General features: G+C 55.1%; 3 protein-coding genes across 3 annotated transcripts in view; 2 read left to right on the top strand and 1 right to left on the bottom strand.

The window, feature by feature from the left end:
* Window positions 1-2,230, top strand: part of CCDC15 (coiled-coil domain containing 15) — a 19,312-nt gene extending 17,082 nt beyond the window's left edge. Inside the window, exon 11 of the mRNA XM_010581336.1 lies at window positions 2,161-2,230. The gene's annotated coding sequence lies outside the window, so the exon portion shown is untranslated. The remainder of the gene's footprint in view (window positions 1-2,160) is intronic.
* SLC37A2 (solute carrier family 37 (glucose-6-phosphate transporter), member 2) lies at window positions 531-8,688 on the top strand. The gene is made up of 19 exons (XM_010581469.1): window positions 531-667; window positions 1,522-1,644; window positions 2,161-2,242; window positions 2,344-2,431; window positions 2,810-2,888; window positions 3,098-3,233; window positions 3,677-3,753; window positions 3,848-4,014; window positions 4,440-4,477; window positions 4,742-4,906; window positions 5,075-5,165; window positions 5,244-5,306; window positions 5,785-5,870; window positions 6,786-6,834; window positions 7,120-7,193; window positions 7,688-7,766; window positions 7,889-8,010; window positions 8,261-8,367; window positions 8,646-8,688. Exons 1-19 carry the CDS (start codon window positions 531-533, stop codon window positions 8,686-8,688), a joined length of 1,806 nt encoding a protein of 601 aa, XP_010579771.1.
* Window positions 8,689-15,808: 7,120 nt separating this feature from the next.
* Window positions 15,809-18,033, bottom strand: TMEM218 (transmembrane protein 218; the record flags this gene model as incomplete). Its single annotated transcript, XM_010581468.1, has 3 exons — window positions 15,809-15,943; window positions 17,754-17,856; window positions 17,942-18,033. Coding segments are annotated over 3 exons (330 nt in total), but the record flags the coding sequence as incomplete, so codon positions are not given.
* Window positions 18,034-18,039: the final 6 nt, after the last annotated feature.

The following is an 18,039-nucleotide window of genomic DNA, read 5'->3' as shown; positions in this document are numbered from 1 at the left end:
GCCCCGGGCCGGGGCGGGGGGTCGCTTGCCCGGGGATCAACGCTGGAGCGGACGGAGGTTGTTTGCCCGGGGACCGGCCCTGGACCGGGAGGTCGCTCTCCCGGGACCGGCACCGGGATAGGGACCGGTCCCGGACCGGGGGATCGCTCTCCCAGGAACTAGCACCGGGTTAGGAACCGGCCCTAGACCGGAGGTCACTTGCCCGGGGACCGGCACCGGGCTGGGGACCAGCCCTGGACCAGGGGTCAGCGTCCTCGGGGACCGGCATCAGAATGCCGACCAGCCCTGGAGCAGGAACCGGCACCGGGACAAGGACCGGCCCTGGACCAGCGGTCACTTGCCTGGGGGCCAACACTGGACCGAAGGTCACTTGCCCGGGGACCGGCACCGGGCTGGGGACTGGGGCTGGACCGGGGTCGCTCACCCAGGGACCAGCATCGCCCCTTGGGCACTGGGTCCACCGAGAGACTGGATCCAGCCCAACACCGGCACCGAGCCCCGGGGGTTTTGGCACGACCCAGGAACCGGGGATGGAGGGCGCCGAGCCCCGCTCGGGCACCGTGGAGCTGGGTAGGAGGGATGCAGGGGGACCCCAAGACGGGCAGCAGCGCCCGACGAGCCTCGAGCTGTGCCCCCGCATGTGCCAGGCCCTCGCCCTCAACATTTAGTGGGATGTGGCCACCACAGAGATCCCACCGGTTCCCCTCCCTTTTGGTGAGGTAACGAGCCCGCTGCCGGTTTAATTTTATTTAATATACTTATTTTTTGGAAGCCTGTTGCCAAACAACCCCCATGCTTTTCCATCAGCTGCAATTTTTCCCTGCCAGAACATGTGGGGTAAAAAAAACCCCAACAATCTGGCCGAGTCGGGTACCGCACATGAAGTTTCTCTTCCCCTTTCTCACTGCGGCCTCTCCCCTCCCCTTGGATCAGCCTCATAGCCATCAGCAATGACTTTGGGGGCCATTTAGTTATTTTTTTGGGGTGGGCACCAGAAATTTCTTAGCTGCGGTGCAGTCTTGGAGCCGGCACCTCGGAGCAGAAAGCTGCTCTGGCTTTGCAGGGTGCCTGCAATTGCTGCAGCTTCATGAAGAAGTGAAACTGCGAAGAGGAGTGGGATGGGCTAAAACTACCAAAAAAGGCTTTATTTTTTGTTTTTTTCTAAACTTGGAGCAACCCCATGACACTTCTCGGTGCTGCAGCTGCCCCTGACTGCTCACATCCTCTGTGCTGCTCTAAAACCCTCTGCAAACCCCTCCTGCAAATGCAGGATGGGGCCCCATGGAAATGCTCATCCCGCTCCGGAGGGTGTTGGATCCTACTTGGAATTCTCCGGGCTTCATCCATCAGCTTTGCTGGGAGCAGCATCCCCGTGCCCAAGCCCAGACCTCATTTTTTCCCTATTTTCCTCCATTTTCCTGCATTTAATTCAAACAAAAGGGATAAAGTCCCTATGCAGTGGGGGAACTGGAGTGGGTATTGCTTGGGGCACCCCCCCCTCCCCTCCCCTTTTTTTTCCAGCTGGTCTTTAATTAACGCCGGGAGTGATGATGAATCAGCTACAGTCTTGTGCCCCGTTTCCACTCGTGACGCCAGGAAGGCGCTTGCTCACCCCACGGTTTGCCGGGTCGGCAGCTTGAGGAGGTGGAAACACCGATTAGTGCTCCCCCAAAACTCAGCTGATCTTTTTAAGACACATCCTTGGCTATTTTGCAGCTATTTTTGGTCACTTCCCTACTGGCTTGGCTGCGCTGAATCAGCTCACCAATCCAGCAAAGAGTCCCTGTTTGGTGCTGAGGGGGTATTTTGCTGGGGAAACAAGCAGAAGCTACCCCATTTTTCCCCTTTCCCATGAGTTTCTAAGACCCCACAGGTTAAATAGTGCTGGAGGTGTGTGCGCACGTCCAAAATACGCATCTGCATCCCAAGTGGATTCAACCTCGCCTCATGCTGGCTCTCATCCCCCTTATCTGATATTTTTCTCTAAAAAGCATGAATTTTGAGGCGGGGGAAGAAGAGCATGGCTAACACTGAGGCTGGAGATGTCTGAGACATCCCTGCCAGGCCGGGCTTTGCCAGCTGGGATGGTGACAGGCCACCCATCCCTGTCCCCATCCTTGTCCCACCAACCCTGACCTCTCTGCTCGCTTTATCCCGCAGGTATCGGGGACTGACGCTGGTGCTGACCTTCCTCTGCTACACCAGCTACCACCTCTCCCGAAAACCCATCAGCATCGTCAAGGTTAGCTCCAACCTCGCTGCAGCTGCAGGGAGAAGGAGCATGGGGACGGGGGACGGGGGGTTCTCAAGCATTCCGATTTCACCTCTTCCTTCTCCCCACAGAGCCAGCTGCACCCCAATTGCTCAGCCTTGGGCCCGAACCCCCACAATGACTCCAACAGCAGTACGTGGTGCAGCTGGGCACCCTTCGGTAAGGCTGAGCCCCCCCCCAGTCATCCCCCAAACTACCGTCATGGCAGTCGAGATGGGCTCCCCCCGTTGTGGGTTGCCCATTGCCAGGTTGTGGCTGGAGATCTTGGCAGGGGGCCGGCTGCTCATTAGGCACCCGGAGGTAATTAAGCAACGTGTGTCTGCCCCATGTCCCCGGGCCAAAGGGCAGCAGCAGGTGGCGAAATGGGGGCCAGGGTGGGACCTGGTCCCAACACCGATGGCACCTGGCCATGCTTTGAGAGCCCCCCCTGCCCGGGGAGGAGGGTTTTGGGGACAGGGGACAAGGACGAGCCAGCGGCCACAGGGTAGGAAAACAAGATGGGGGCCAGGCTGACGTGGCCCAATATCTCTTTTCCAGATGGGGACAATTACAAGGAGCTTTTTGGGGCGCTGGATAATGCCTTCCTGGTGGCCTATGCCATCGGGATGTTTATCAGGTACACAGGTGCTTTGCACCCCTTTCCCTCCGCACACCACTTTGCACCAGTCTGCCAGGAAACTGGTTTCCATTGGGATGGGGTCATGCTAATGGGAAAGCAGCCAGGTGCTGGGATCCACTTGGGATTCGGGCACTGGTTCTGTGATAACGCCCATCGGCGGCATCATCCGTGACGGCTCCTGTCTGTGCTCTTCCCTCTCTCTGCAGCGGCATTTTTGGGGAGCGCCTCCCCCTGCGCTATTACCTCTCGGGGGGGATGGTGCTAAGTGGGCTCTTCACCGCGCTCTTCGGCCTCGGCTACTTCTGGGGCATCCATGTCCTCTGGTACTTCATCGTTGTGCAGGTGCGTCCATGCTGGAGGATGCCCAGGCTCTGGATTTCACCACTGTGGCCTCATCCCGGTTTTTCAGTGGCTTTCAGGGATCAGGGTGTCCCAGTTTCCGAGGGGGAGAATGCTGGGCATTTCCACTCCCTGCAAAACCTGGTCGCATGTGGCGTGGGTGCCGAAACCACCAGGCGTGCCCATCTCACCGAGCAGGGCGGGCGGCCGGTTTGGCAACACCAGCCGCTCCCAATTTAGCCACGGGAACGATGCAAACGGCTCTGGGGTTGCCCCAGCGGGAAAAAAAACCAACCCAAACCAAGTGTTTTCTCGCCAGCTTTGGGATGGGGGTGGCTATCTTTGAGCCCTGCTGCCCAAAATGGCGCAGGGGCTGTGCTCCATGGAGCAAGTTGGCGCTCACCAGGAGCCAACACTGCCACGTGGTGCTGCCCATCTCTTGCCAGGTCTGCAACGGGCTGGTGCAGACGACCGGCTGGCCCTCCGTCGTGGCGTGTGTCGGGAACTGGTTTGGGAAAGGAAAGTGAGTGTTTGTCCGGCGTGTCCCCCCTCGTCCTCATCCCTGTCGGCCCCGGCAGCCACCCTGGTGATACCGACCCCGGCTCTGTCCCTGCCAGGAGAGGTTTGATCATGGGCATCTGGAACTCACACACCTCCGTCGGCAACATCTTGGGGTCGCTCATCGCTGGCGTCTGGGTTTCCTCCGCCTGGGGCCTGTCCTTCATCGTGCCCGGCATCATCATTGCCGCCGTGGGCATCATCTGCTTCTTCTTCCTTGTGGAGTGTGAGTAGCATGATCCAGGACACAGCAGATGACCAGCACAATGCCAAAATCAGGGGGACCACAATTTTTCGCCTTGCCTGTCTCCAAGCGTTTTTGGCAACCCCAAATACTTATTTCCAGTTTGTGGTGAGCAGGGACATGGACCCAACCACCACAGGGATGCTCAGCTTCCTTTGGGGTCATCCAGGCAGGCTCAGCCCCTGCGCCGCTCACTCCTCTCAGCTTGTCTTTCTAAGAAAGATTTGGGAAGCCCTTTGGGATGTTACTGGGTTTTTTCACTGCCGGGAAGTGGATACCCAGAGATGCACCCCAGCCCTGGGGTGTTCCCACCCCCACATTTCTCCCCTGCACCGTGAGATGCTGGAGGGAGAGCAGGTGGAGCGGAGCTGGTCCAGGCTCTCAAGGGATCTCCTTTCTGCCTGCAGATCCTGAGGACGTTGGCTGCAGTCCACCTCTGCATCACGTGAGTTAAATCGATTCCCAACAGGCTTGTGCTGGGTTGGGTGGTCACTCAGTTTACAGCAAAACAACCAGGGCATTGGTCATAATATCAGAAATTAGAGCGATGTTCAGTTATCACAGAGGATGCTTGTTGCTATTCCAGTGTGAGCTTGTTGCTATCCTCTGGGTCACATCCCAGCAGTGAATCTGACGTTTCAGGCCCTTCCAGCAATGAGAGCCACATCTCCTGCTTACACCTTGCTTTTAGATGGCCTCTGACGAGGAGGATGCTGGAGGAGTGACCACCAATGAGAAGGATCCCGAAGCAGTCACCTCCAACGAGGGGCCGCTGAGCATCTCAGGCCGGAGCAGCACAGATCACTCTGACAGCCCCACGGAGCCCACCGAGGAGCCCGAAGCCATCAGCTTCCTCGGGGCACTCCGGATACCCGTGAGTCGTGGGATGCCCCTTGCATCATGATGGGGATGGAGGAAAGAGCAAAGCGAGGGCAGCTCACCTCATCAATGGGGTGTCCACCAGGCAGAAAACTGGGGAAAAACCCACCATCTGGAGGAGTTTGGGAGAAGGAGGCTCCTCTGATGTCTTCTCTCCTCCCAGGGCGTGGTAGAATTCTCCCTTTGCCTGCTCTTTGCCAAGCTGGTGAGCTACACCTTCCTCTACTGGTTGCCCCTCTATATTGTGAACGTTGGTGAGTTTCTGGGGACAGCGAGGCAGGAGCGAGCTTGGCAAGGGGAGCATCTTCTCACCCCTCTCCTCTCTCTCGCAGCTCATTTTGGTGCCAAGGAAGCTGGGGACCTGTCGACCCTCTTCGATGTTGGGGGTATTTTAGGTTCGTCACGTACCTGGGTGGAGGGGATGGATCGGGGATGATTTGGGGAAAATCTTGGCTTTGAGGGAAAGTCCCCTCCATGGAGCACTGCAGTGAGGTTTATTCAGTGTTCATAGCACTCGGCAGAGAGCAAAGGCCCCTCGCTTTTATTTTGCCAGCCAGGTGACCATCACACCTTTCCTCTGGTCTCGTTTGCTCAGGCTCTTCTTTTTCTTAGATAAGTAATACATTTTGCAACCATGGAGGGGACCAGAGCTGCATGCAGGTATAGGGAAACCATCTGTGGGGAGAAAGTGGTGTAGATAAATCAAAACTCTTCACTCTGATATTATTATATTTAACCTTGGGGACATCTTGCTCAAAAGTTGGGGGATGAAAGAGCATCACAGCACAGCATCCCATTGGATTTTTGGGCTAAGCTGGGGCAAAGCTTTGCAGCTGGGGTGGCGTGACTGACACCTGCAACTCCTTCTTGCAGGGGGGATCTTCGCCGGCCTCATCTCTGACTACACTGGCGGCAGGGCCACCACATGCTGCGTGATGCTGGTCGTCGCTGCTCCCATGGTGCGTTGTCACGTGGGGAAGAAACCCAGTCACGAGGGTTTCCTCTCCTCTGGCTCCTTTGAGTCACGGCTGCCTTCCTCTTCCCAAGTGCCTGGGATGAGCTGGTCATGCGCTTGGCTGAGATGAGAGATGGGATCGAGCCACGTGCCCAGATGTTCCCAGGGTGGACATCCAGATCTGGAGGCTGGGAGGGGATTGTAGAGTCCTTGACAGCTAAAAAAAATCCCTTTAGGGGTTTTTAGAAAAAAATACCCTTAGGGGTTTTTTTCTCCATCATGCCATAACCCTGCTCTGTCTTAAAGCCTTGAGGGTCTCACTGAGCCAGTCCAGCTTTTGTCTCTTTGCTTGGCATCCCAAAAGCCCCCATGCCGACAGCCTCATTCTCTGCCGGTGCTTGGCTGGGATGTCCTTCCCGAGCACCTGCACGGAGCTCGTTTGGCTTTGCTGCCGCAAAACCGCGGCTAATTAGCTGTAATCCAAGCCTGGCTGGCTCCGGGTTGTGAAACTCTCCCCTCTGAAGAAGCTGGCGAACATTGAAAAGCAGAGAGGCCGCGTCATGTCCACGTCCCCCGATAGCACCGGTGGGGCAAATTACCGTCTGGCTTCAGCCGGCGGGGAGGTGTGCGAGCCTCGCCGGGCCATAAATCGCGGCAGCACCTCTGTTTGCCAGCTGCCAGGTATTTCATCTGGCAGACAGACAGCAGGATGCGGAGCCAAGGGCATGCTCGGCTCCCCGTCCTGGCTGGTGCTCTCCTCTTCAAACGCTGCGCAGAAGGGGGGTCTGCGAAGCTTGGCGCCGGCAATAATGCAGGTCCCCACTTTCTCCATCCTGTCCCTGGGGTGCTGCTGCAAGGAAAACATTTGGGAAAACAGCTGGAATAGCCATAACTGGTTCATCTTGTGTCTCTTTTCCAGCTGTTCCTGTATAACCATGTTGGCCAGAATGGCATCGGCACATCAATAGGTGAGGAGCTCCTCAGTGCAGCCGGCTCCTGTCACTGAAGGGGTGATGGGAGATGCTGTGGGCTCACCTGCCTTTATTTCTCCTCTCGAGCCAGTCTAGGATTTGGGGGAGGATGATGCTGGATGAGATCTCCTGGGGAAAATGGGAGATGAGCAGGCAGTGGATGTGCAGGACAGCGATGTCCGCACAGGGGCTGGGGACGATGGACCCGACGTCCTGCTGCTCCCTGCACTTAAAGATTTAATCTCTTCCCGGTTACCTCCGTGGCTGTCTTGTTCCTCATAGCGATGCTGATCGTCTGTGGCGCTCTAGTTAATGGGCCCTACGCTCTCATCACGACAGCGGTTTCGGCAGATTTGGTAAGAGGCACAGCTCAGACCCCACCACGCTGCCCTTGCTCATCCAAAGGCTGCTCCCTCTTTCCTGGAGGGATGTCTGCTGGGATTTTTGCATTTTAGCTTTGTTTTCCAGTGCCTCTGAAGCCCAGCAGAGATGGGTAGGGCTGTCACACTTCGTGCTGTGGTCCACACGCTCCCTTAAACACAGCTTTTTTTTGTGTTGCTTTTTCATCTTGGCCACGTGACTGCTTCAGCCCTGCTGCGTCTCCCTCTAAGCGCAATCAGAATGGAAAAATTTGCTGGGATATCACCTGGGATTGCTGGCTGCTGTTGGCAATCCTGGTTCTGCTGTGGTTTGGCTGCAGGCAGCATCCAAGTTTGGTCTTCCCATCCACAGCTGGGTCCAATACATGGAAGTTGCTGCCCGGAGTGTGAACGGCCTCACGCTAGGACTTGCTGGCTGTGGACCCCAAAGCTACTTTTCCTCCTTACATTTTACTCCTCCGTCCCTACAGGGAACACACGAGTCTCTCAAAGGAAATGCCAAAGCCCTTTCTACTGTCACGGCCATCATTGATGGCACAGGATCCATAGGTATGTACAGCTGGGGGATGCCAGGCGCCTATTTCCGCCCAGCACCGCGGTGCTGGTGGGGTCCTGGTCCCCTCTCACCCATGAACAGGGCATCTCCTAATGCGGCTTGTGTGCCCTCGCAGGTGCTGCCCTAGGGCCGCTGCTCGCAGGGCTCATCTCCCCCACGGGCTGGAATAATGTCTTCTACATGTTGATAGCAGCCGACGTCTTGGCTTGCCTGGTAGGTCCCTCCTCGGCAGGACTTGTTTTGCTACCCTGGATATTCAAGGGCTCCCTTTTAGTTGCCCGCTCGCCAGCGGAGGGCAGGGATGGTCCTCAGGAGACAGCCAGGCACAGGGCAAATTGCAAAGCCCTCCAAACCTTTGCCTCCATTCACTTGGCTTTTCCCAATGACCTCCTCCACATACGGTTTTAGTTCATACAGTCTTCCCCAGGAAAAGCCTTAAAATTTATCTCAGAGATGGAAATGCTCATGCCAAGGCTGGTGGCTGCAGAGCCGTCAGCCCCGTGGCAATCATCCACCTTTCCTCTCGCAGCTCCTTGCTCGTGTGGTGGTCAAAGAGGTCCGTGGGTGGTGCGGCTACATGGCGAGGAAGAGAGGGTATGTACGTACCGCCCCGGGGCGGCCTCTGGTCCCGCGATGCCAAAACACGGCGCCGGTGCCGCTCCGGAAAGACGTTTGTTATCCCTTGCTGTCGCTGCTACATCTCCATGTGGGCATCACGTCAGGCTTCGTGAGGCCATCTGCCTGACGTCTCGCTCCTGTGGGCACAAAGAGACATTTCCACCTCGAGCCAGGGCAGCACCCGGGGGATTTTAGCCATCCGCGCCTCGCAAAACTCTCTCGGTCCTAAACACGGCATCCTTGTGTCTTTGTAGCTCTAGCGTGCAGCTAACAGAGTCAGTGCTGGATGGGAAGTAGCTCGGTGTGAGTATCTCCACTTGGAGCCCCAAGGATTAAATGCAAATGCAAGCCTGATTCGCCCTGATTTCGAGTTTCGCTTGGCAGGCTTAGCCTAGAAACGGCCGCTCTGCTGATAATTTAAGGGCCGAGATCGAGATTTGGGAATCAAAGGATTAAATCACGATGGCCGGGGAAGATAGTGCAGACGGGCGGGCAGCGCATCCTTGTCTCCAGCTTACTTACGAGATGTTAGCCCAGATGCCCGATTGATTGGCATTGATTAATGCACTTGAAATAGCCGAATTTATAGGCTGACTTGCCCACCTGTGCTAATGAGCTTGATTACACAGAGTCCAGGCTTGCTAATCAAATCCATGGCCAAATCACTGCAGTGAGGGTGTAAGTAATCTCCAAATCAGCACTGGTCCGTCTCCCAACTGCCACCAAAGCCCCCACACAAGCACTGAGGGGGAAAGGGCTGCAGCCAGTACAGTGGTGGGGGTGCCAGATCCCAGACCCCCCCATGAAAATGTTTGGTCCTTTATGTCTTGTGTTTGCAGGTGAAAGACCAATAGTCTGGGCCTCACGCTGCGGTAAGTGTGGCCCGAATCTCCTTCTCCAGCCACCGGTGGAGGGCTGTCAGACTTCGCTCTCTTGTGCTGGGGCTGGCTGGGGCCAGGACTGTCCTGGCTGGGTTGACACCATCCCCGTTTGCACCAAAATCCGGCTGGTTTGTGCTGGTGGAAGCAGCTGGCTCAGTTTGTGGAAATACTGCAACACCTTAGAGGGCTTTGGGGAGAACACTGTCTCCAGAGCAGCTTGCGGAGAGGAGGCGCAAACACTGGGGGTTTTTTTTGGGTGGATGTTTCAGCTTTGGCCAGAGACGAAACGGTGGCTGGATCACCTCCTTGTGCCTGCTTCTCCTCTGGGCTTGCAGTGCAGATGGGGCTGGGGTTTCCAGCAGAGCCGTTTTCCCTTTCCATCTCCCCGGCAGCTCTGCAGCACCTATCATTGATCCCAAACACCTGCTGAATGGCACCCACCACGCTCAGCCGCTCGCTTCTCTCCCCACAGGTTTAAGGAGTTTTGACGTGCCCCTCATGAGCCGCCCCGAGCTGAGAGGCCTGGAGGGAGGAGAGAGGCTGGGGCACGCCGGGAGTGCGTTCATCTCGGCAGAGCCGAGGCACGGCCTCAGGCACAGCCCCACGGGCTCGTACCGCCACCGTGGGTTTGCTTTGGAGGGAGGCAGCAGCGAGGAGCAGTCCGAGGGCCCTGGCCAACTGGTTTTCTGGGCCGATTCTTTGCCGTCGGCCACTTTCTTAATAAAAACATGTGAAACCAGTGCTGCCACTCCATGCCCTTTCATGGTGGGGCTCGGCCAGCTCTGCGTGAACTTGAGGGTGGTGATCGCGCCCTTCTTGCTTTTCTCCACGTGCAGCCTCTCATTTGCAAGCCTGCCCCATCCCGGTGCTTGGTATTTCAGGATATCGGACCAGAAGGACTGCACCAAATCACTTAAGGCACTGCCTCACCGACCAAATGCCGCTTATTCTATGTAAAGAACATCCCCATGCTTTTCACTGAGCCCAAATTAAGCTGATTTCGCTCCTCATCTCATCCCACTGCAAAAAAACCCCCACAACCCAAACCAGCATTTTTCCTGATTATTACGATTCCTAATTCATACCATTTAGCCCCAAAGAAGGATCCGTAGCTGTGCATCAGCCCCTGCGCCACAGCAAACAGCTGCTCGCACGCTGTGGACACTATTAGTCCAGCGTGGGCAGCTGATGGTCTTCGTTAGATGCCTCCTAATTAGGAGGAGGCGTGCGACAGGCGCCTGGGAGCCCCCGGGAGGTTAAACCGGCGCCGCTGGCCTGCAGGCCACGCGGGCTCCCCTGGGCAGAGGTGGGTCTGGGGGGCCCCAGTAGCGTCACTTGATTAAGGTGGGGGCCAGCTGTGTGGCCAGCTGTACACTACACTCATGGGGGGGCCCCCAACTTTGATGTGTGAGGAGCCAGGGCACACGGGGCGTTTGTGAGCCGTGGGGTGTGTTTCCCAGCCTGCTTGCCATAGAGGGATAGCGCCCGGGCAGGCTCTGGCTCTCCGCCCAGGGGAAAGCAGTGCTGGGTGCCAGGGGCTGCGTTTATGCCTGGTATAAATCTGAACTCTAATTGACTTCACCTCCTTGGATCTTAACCTGAGGAGAAAACATCTGGGCCTGATGTGATTTTATTAAGTGCTGATTTCATCAGCGAAGGGGAAAAAAAGAAAAAAAAAAAAAAGGAAAACTGCTGGCCAGTTGGATCAGCTCCCTGTAAACCCCTGCAATGGGATGGAGCAGCACAGGGCGAACAGGCAACTCAGAGTGGCGGCTGCACGTTTGAGGTGGCTGGATGGCAATGGCCTTTGGTCCCCTCCACACTGACCAAAGATGCTCCACGGGGCTTGAAAACTCGCTGGTTGCCTGCAGATCCCTGGGGGAGAACGCAGGAGAAATGTTGGGGCAGGCACAGAAAAGCAAAATCCCCAACTGCCGCTTTTTCCCAGGGAAATAACCCCTGCCAGGGCCAACCCTGATGGAGCCACAGGGAGAGGTGTCACAACAGGGTCTGTCCTCAGCAGAGACGACGGGCTGACACCACAGCATCCCCAAGCTGCATGGCTCTGGGCAAATGCAGCCTCCGGCAGCACAAGGGTCAATGATGCCAGCAGAGATGCCGTGCACTGGGCTGAGAATGGTTATTTCGGTGCTTGTGTGACCAAGCTTTTGCTTTGCTTAATTGCCATCCACCTTGTGGAGGAGGACGGGGCGGGTTTGAAACACATTTTCAAGCAAAAAATCCCACAAGCCCTGACACATGCAGGGGCTTATTGCAAAAGCAAGTTGGTTGGGTTTTTCTTCCCCCTTCTTTCCTCCCCCCTCCCCCGCCTGTTCTTTCAGCTGCTCATAGTTTTTTCCGGGACAAATTTAGGCCTGGGCCATGTCCCACTCATGTTTGGAAAGTCTGAACAGCCTTGGCTGCGCTGCCGGGAGCGAGGAGAAAGGGCAGACGGCCCACAGCAGTTTTAAACTTAAAAAAAATAAGGAGCCAAATGCCAAAGAAAACCCCAGATCTCATTGAGATTTTAGAGATTGAGGGGTGGGCGGGAAGGCAGGGAGGATCCCCTCGGTTTGCCCCAGCCAAAGGACTGTTTAAATTGAGCAGAGCTCCTCTGGGAGAAGTCTGCAACTCACCTCGTCTTACTCCTCCTCCACTAGAGAAGGGGCCAGTGCTTTTCCCCCTGCCACGAGCCCCTCCGTCACAGCGTCGCAGCGAGGGGGCTGTGCAAGCTAGGAGAGCACGAACATGCGTCCGCTGCTGTCCTGCGGATGGGAAAACATCATGCCTGAAATGAGCTCATTAGGAGCCTGTTTGGTAAACACAGAGCTTGGGTGTTTTTCTATAGATGACACCACGGCCCCCACCGCAGCAATACCGTTTCAGCTGAGCTTTGCCGGGAGGCAGCCTGGGAAAGGGTTGCACATATTTTGGAGGAATGCTGTTGGTCCGCCGGGCTGCTGTGAAGGTGAAGAGGTGGCTGGGGCACGGTCCGCAATTACCTATGCAAGGAGCAGCCGGCAAACGCTGAAGGGCTTTTTAATTAGCAGCCAAAGGCGAAGCGGGATTCAACAGCAGGGAAGCTGAAGTCAGCAAAGTCAAGGTGGAAATAAGAGGCCAGCTTTTACCAGTGAGGGTAATTAAGTGCCAGCAGAGCGCAGCACGAGGCGTGAGGAATTGCCGTCATTCAAGGACCTTAAATCAAGGAGAGGAGTTTCTCCTGCAGACGCTTGCTCTCCCTCCATCCCCACTCTGGCACCACTCACTGCCTGGCATCAGGCAGGAGGGAGCAGCTCAGCAACCCTCAGGCTGCGTGAGCCTGTGACGAGCTGGGTGCCAGCATCCCGGTGCAGGAGCATCCATCCCTGCCTGTTTCTAACGAGCCAGGCAGGGAATTTAGGGGAGAAGAGGGCTGTTTTCCCACCTGACCTGAAAGCAGTTTGGCTGCCCTCCTCCTGGCGCTTGCGGTATCTTGTGCAAACATCCCTTTTGGCACGGCAGGTTTCTCTCGCTGGGATTTAGCACCATTTTTTGCCTGCACGGGGCTGGCTCCTTGGGACACAGAGCACCCAGCGCTCCTACCCTGAAAGAGGAAAGCTGGGATCATTTGCTCGCAGTTTTGGGAGAAGGCTGGGCCAGAGCAGGGCTCCTTGGCTATAACATCTTCTGAGCTCCCAACACCTTCGCAAGCAACTGAGAGGTTGGGATTTAAGCCAAACCCGCCCTCCTGCTACACACTAATTGGGGAAAAAAAAAAAAAAAATAAAAATCAGGGTGCTAGACAGAGGCAGATGTGCTAGCAAGAGGTTATCCTCCAGGAGCCGAAGGTTTGGGTGGGGGACAGCAGCAAAAAATCACCATTTGGGGCTCGTTGGAAAGCAGCTCTGGCTCATACCAATTCCTTGACGTGGTCTTTCCTTTCCCAAAAATAAACAGGAACCGTCTGGAAAGCCCCTGCTCGGGGAGGAGCAGAATTGCCCAGAATAAATAAATACACGGAGAGAGCCCGGGTTGAGTTCATCCAGCCGGTCATTCCCCACTGCCAAGGGTGGTAAAGGATGAGGATGGAGCTCAAAATGTCTTGGGGGGAGGGGGGCGAGAGCCCAATTAATAGGACTTTCGGGAAAGCACTGAAATGGCCTCCTCGTGCAGGAACCACCATCCCCCTCCTGCAGCGCAGCTTTCCGCTCTCCCCGAAATACTCCTCGCACGATGAGCCTTTTGACTGATTTTAGTTACAAATAGATTAAGGGGACAGAAAAAGCAAGTATCTTGGGTTTACTTACAGCATGAAACTGGAGGAAGCTTCACACTTCTGCTTTCAGAGTTGGGTTTTTTTGGTGCCCCAGCTGCTTTTGCCATGGTTTCCCTGTTCATTGGACTCAAAGCCTGGCAAAACGCCGCCGTCTCCGGCTGGCACGGTTTGCCACCGTGGCCTCACCGAGGCTCTGTGAACCAGCCCGCTGCTCTCGTACAAGCACAGGGAATAAAGACATGGCAGGCATGGAGCCGGAGCGAGCTGCGAGACTAGCTTCGTGTTCATAAATGTTATTAAGATCATGAATTAAATATGAATTTTGTTTCAGGCGTAACTTCAAAATCACCAAGAGACCTGACGCGCTTGTGTTGCATAAATGCTCGGCGTGTTCCTTAACACGATAGTTCGACTCCCTTGGACATAGGCTTCAGGATAGGAAGGGACTGAGCATTTACAGTGGCTCGAAAAGCAGATACACCTCTCCTCTGCCTTTTTTTTTGAAATGTACTTACATGTTTTTAGCTGACCGAGTTAGGGCTCCTGGGTGCTGGGGCATTTTCTGCAGGGGAATTGTCATCTCCGAGCCTGCTACCTCTGCCTTATTAATCTTTCATGTCCTGATAGCGACATTTTTGTGACTGACAGCTGTCAGGACAGGGCTGGAAGAAGCCAGCCGGTTCTTTTATTTACTGTTCACCATCTTCAGTTCAAAATTTAAAAAAGGCCAAACCCCCTCGAATCTCTAAAATGGGGAAAAACTTAAAAATCTGTATGAGAACTACGAGTTTCTTGCCCTCAGGTTTTTGGCTATATTGCCCCTGAACACAGCTCAGGGCTGCGGCACGGTCTCACGCTCAGCTTTAACCTCACAGCAATACCCGCTGCCTGCTCAACCGTGAAAAGCTGAGCAGCTCCATCTCTCCGGGGCTGAAAAACGCAAGCTGTAATGTAACTCACCTCACCCTGCAACCACAGGGCACCTGTGGGAGCCTCTCCTCTGTGCAATATGGATGGTAAAGGCTCCTTCCCTTTGCGGAACGGTCACACGATGCTCCGGGCCACTGAAATGCTTTTCTCCTGCAAGCATTTAAAAGCCTGGTGAGATTTCATGCAAGAAAATAAACCATCGCTATTGAGGGATGGCTAAGACAGCACAAAGCAGTAATTATTGCTAGTTAAGTACAGACACCCAGCCTGTGAGAGCTGCTGCTATCAACAGATTGATTTGCAGCACAGGCAGGAGGCTGAGGTATCTGCCAGCTGACAGCTTGGCCCAGCCTCCCCACTCCACTTCAGCAGGGCTGCTCCCCCTGGTTTCCATGAAAAAATAGGGAGATAAATGGGATTTGACCCCATCGCTGCTGCTGAAATACTTAAAAAAAAAAAGTATTCCCCGCCCCCCCCCCACCAAGAGGAAAGGTATTGCAGTCTAGTACCGGCTTCCGCCACTGATCTGCACTAGCGTGAGCAATGGTTTTACATTTCAGGGTAGCAGAAACTGTAAGCCTTCGGCTCCCCACCCAGGATGACAACTTGGGGTCCCAACACACATGGGAAACACTCAGGTATCAGCATGGCCCTTGAAAAACAAGAGGGTTTTTTCATGGGCTGGCAGGATTGTTTAGGGCAGGGAGGCGAAACCTGGCTTTCCTCCCACATCCTCGTGGAGGAGAGTTGGAATTATTTTGCGTGTTGTTCCCTCCCCACTCCAAAGCCTCAGGTTTCCAGTCAAAGGGACTGTCCCCAATAATCCACAACCACACGCTGAATTTCAAAAAAAACCCACGTCTGCCACAGGAAAAGGTGGTTTTCAGAGTCACTGTCACCAAAGGGTGGCAAAAGGTGACGTTCTTGGAGAATAAATAAAGACCGAGTCAGGGTTTTCTCAAGAGAGTTTTATTAAACCAAGGTGAAAAAGGAATGGTAACAAACCATCTCGGTTCAGTTCAATTCATTGAATCAAGTGTAGTACAAAGTACATGGATTTCAACTCTCCTGCAAAAGAGAAGAGAAGAAAGGTTAAAACACCTTTGCAGCCTGCAGAGGCTTGAACCTCCCTGGAGAGGAAGGCACTCGTGCCCAGTCCAAACTTTGCTTTTAACGATGAAAGACGCAGCACTGGGTGCAAGCAACACACTTCACTTGCTTCACTGGCTCTTTCTGAGCTTGGAAAAACCTGACACATTCACCTCCAAAACAGCCTCCTGGTTTCCCTTCCTGGTTTATTGCCATGAAAATGGGATTTCCTCTTTGCAGGGATTGCTGTGTCTGGCTGCTGCTAGCTGCTGTGGAGCGGTTTGGCATACACCGGTTCCACGAGGTGGTAAATCAGGAGCAGGAACAGGCACCCAAGTAAGACTAGGCTCATCACGGCCAAGAGGATGAAGCGGCCGATAAAGAAGGTGTCTACGATCTGCAGTGAACAGAAAAAAACCACACGTTACAGCCTCGGTCTGCTCTGGGAGCCCGGAGGGAGCATACCACATCCTAGAAAAGAGTACTGTCAGAGAAAATCGCTGCAGGAGGAAAACCTTTAGTGTTTTCCCTGGTTTCTCCCCTCGCTTTTCATTCCTGATGTGGGCGCTCTCTGTGGTAAGCACGGTGTGTGACAAATGATTGAAAGAAGAATCCCTTTCCTCTGAAAAAAGCCACTCACGGGAAAGCTGATGTGCAGGAAAGGAGCAGCACAGTACCGAGCACAGGGAAGAAACATGAGTCAAAACCTGCAGCAGCTCTCCCTGGCCACAAAACTCCCAGCACTGCAAGGAACTGCACACAATTCTTCCCTTTTAGAAGGGAAATAGGGGGGAGGAAGAAAAAAAAAGATTAAAAAAAGAAGATACAGCAGCAAGGCAAGACACAAGAAGCCAACTGTGAGGAGGTTGGTTACAAAATCATCCTCTCGGCTCCTGAGACTACTCCAGAGCTTCGCTCACCCCCGGCTCAGTTTTATAAATCACATTAGCACATGCTCAGCCTTGGTGTTGCTGCAGAAAGAGTCTCTTGTGAGTGAAGTGTTGGCTCCTTCTGCACGTTTCACTTTTTAATTAGCCAATTAGCAGAGTTTCGGTGCAGAAAGCCCAGGTCATGTATTATTGATAATCAGGGCAGGTCCAGTCCAATTGAAGATCCAAAAAAAAAAGCTTTCCAATTCTGTTGGCCTCCCGGGCACAAACACGCACTCAGCTGCCCTTCATCTCCCTTCCAACCTTTACACAAGCAGGTCCTACGCAAGGCAGAGAAAAGAAAAAACCTTACAAGTATCTTTAGTCGGGATTTAGACAGATCAAGATCTAGAAGAGCAATAATTAATGTGCATTTATAATAGAACAGAGGAAACGGCACCTAAAATGCCACAAAACTTTGTGTATTCAAAGCCCAAAGAGCTCTGGGAAAGCTCAAGATGGCAGCTTAGACAGTGGTCGCGCAAAATTGGGGGAGATGCCCGTGCCTAACAACACAGACCAGGGGCTGTCTAAAACCACAGGTGGCTCTATCCTTGAGTGCAGTAATAATCTACAAGAGAGCTGAAGAGCAGTTACCAGGCTTTAAAATAGAAAAGAGAGCTGTAGGGAAGTGAAAAGCTGCAGAATTAGAGGGGAAAATTATCAAAACTACCTGCCACATGGCTATCAGCATGCTCCGGGGTGTGTTGGAAGATGGAGGCAGGTGGGAGCACGGACAGCCGAGGACCAAGCTGCAAAAGGGGATGGCAGAGGGGGAGCAGAAGCTGCTGGAGTTCCGGGCTGAGCTGGGAGGGATAAAATTACGAGTGCGATTCCAGCACAGAACCCCTTGGGCTTGGGGATGGGAGAATGGGAGCTAAACCCCACGGATCACGTATAATGGCACATAAATAAGGGACTTTATTAAAGAAATAGATCCCTGCTCCATGAGTGACACAGCCTGCACCGACAGGAGCCTGCACCAGACATGGAGCTGCAGCAGACTGAAAAGGCAGCACAGGGCCATCCCCGGGGCCTCAGGGCAGCCCTTGGGGCCCAGCCCTCAGGTAAAGGCCCATCCCCGGGGCCTCAGGGCAGCCCTTGGGGCCCAGCCCTCAGGTAAAGGCCCATCCCCGGGGCCTCAGGGCTGCTGCTGGGCCCAGCCCTGAGGTACAGGCCCATCCCCGGGGCCTCAGGGCGGCAGCTGGGGCCTTCGCCGAGGTAACGTCCCGCCGCCCCCGGGCCCACTTGGCCACGCAGGCCCCGGCGTAAGCTCACCTCATCAGCGGCAGCTGCGGCCGGGCGCTCGTCCTCCCGGGGGAAGAGCAGCAGCGCGGCGGTGAGGACGGCGGCTCCCAGCGTCACCAGCACCACGGCGAACCTACGGGGAGAGGCGGGCGGAGCGGCCTCAGCACCGGGCCCGGCCTGGTCCCACTCTCCCAGCCCTCCCCTTCCCCGCTGCTCACCGGGCCCGGCCGGCCGCCCGGGAGAGCGCCAGGCAGAGCAGCAACGCCAGGCCCCACAGCAGCTGCAGCACCAGCACGCCCGGCCCCGCTCCCAGCGC

The sequence above is a fragment of the Haliaeetus leucocephalus genome, unplaced genomic scaffold, assembly GCF_000737465.1.
Source record: "Haliaeetus leucocephalus isolate CR32 unplaced genomic scaffold, Haliaeetus_leucocephalus-4.0 Scaffold773, whole genome shotgun sequence".
Classification (NCBI taxonomy): Eukaryota; Metazoa; Chordata; class Aves; order Accipitriformes; family Accipitridae; genus Haliaeetus; species Haliaeetus leucocephalus.
Note: the sequence above shows the minus strand (reverse complement) of the source record. Positions and strands in the feature narration are given on the sequence as shown.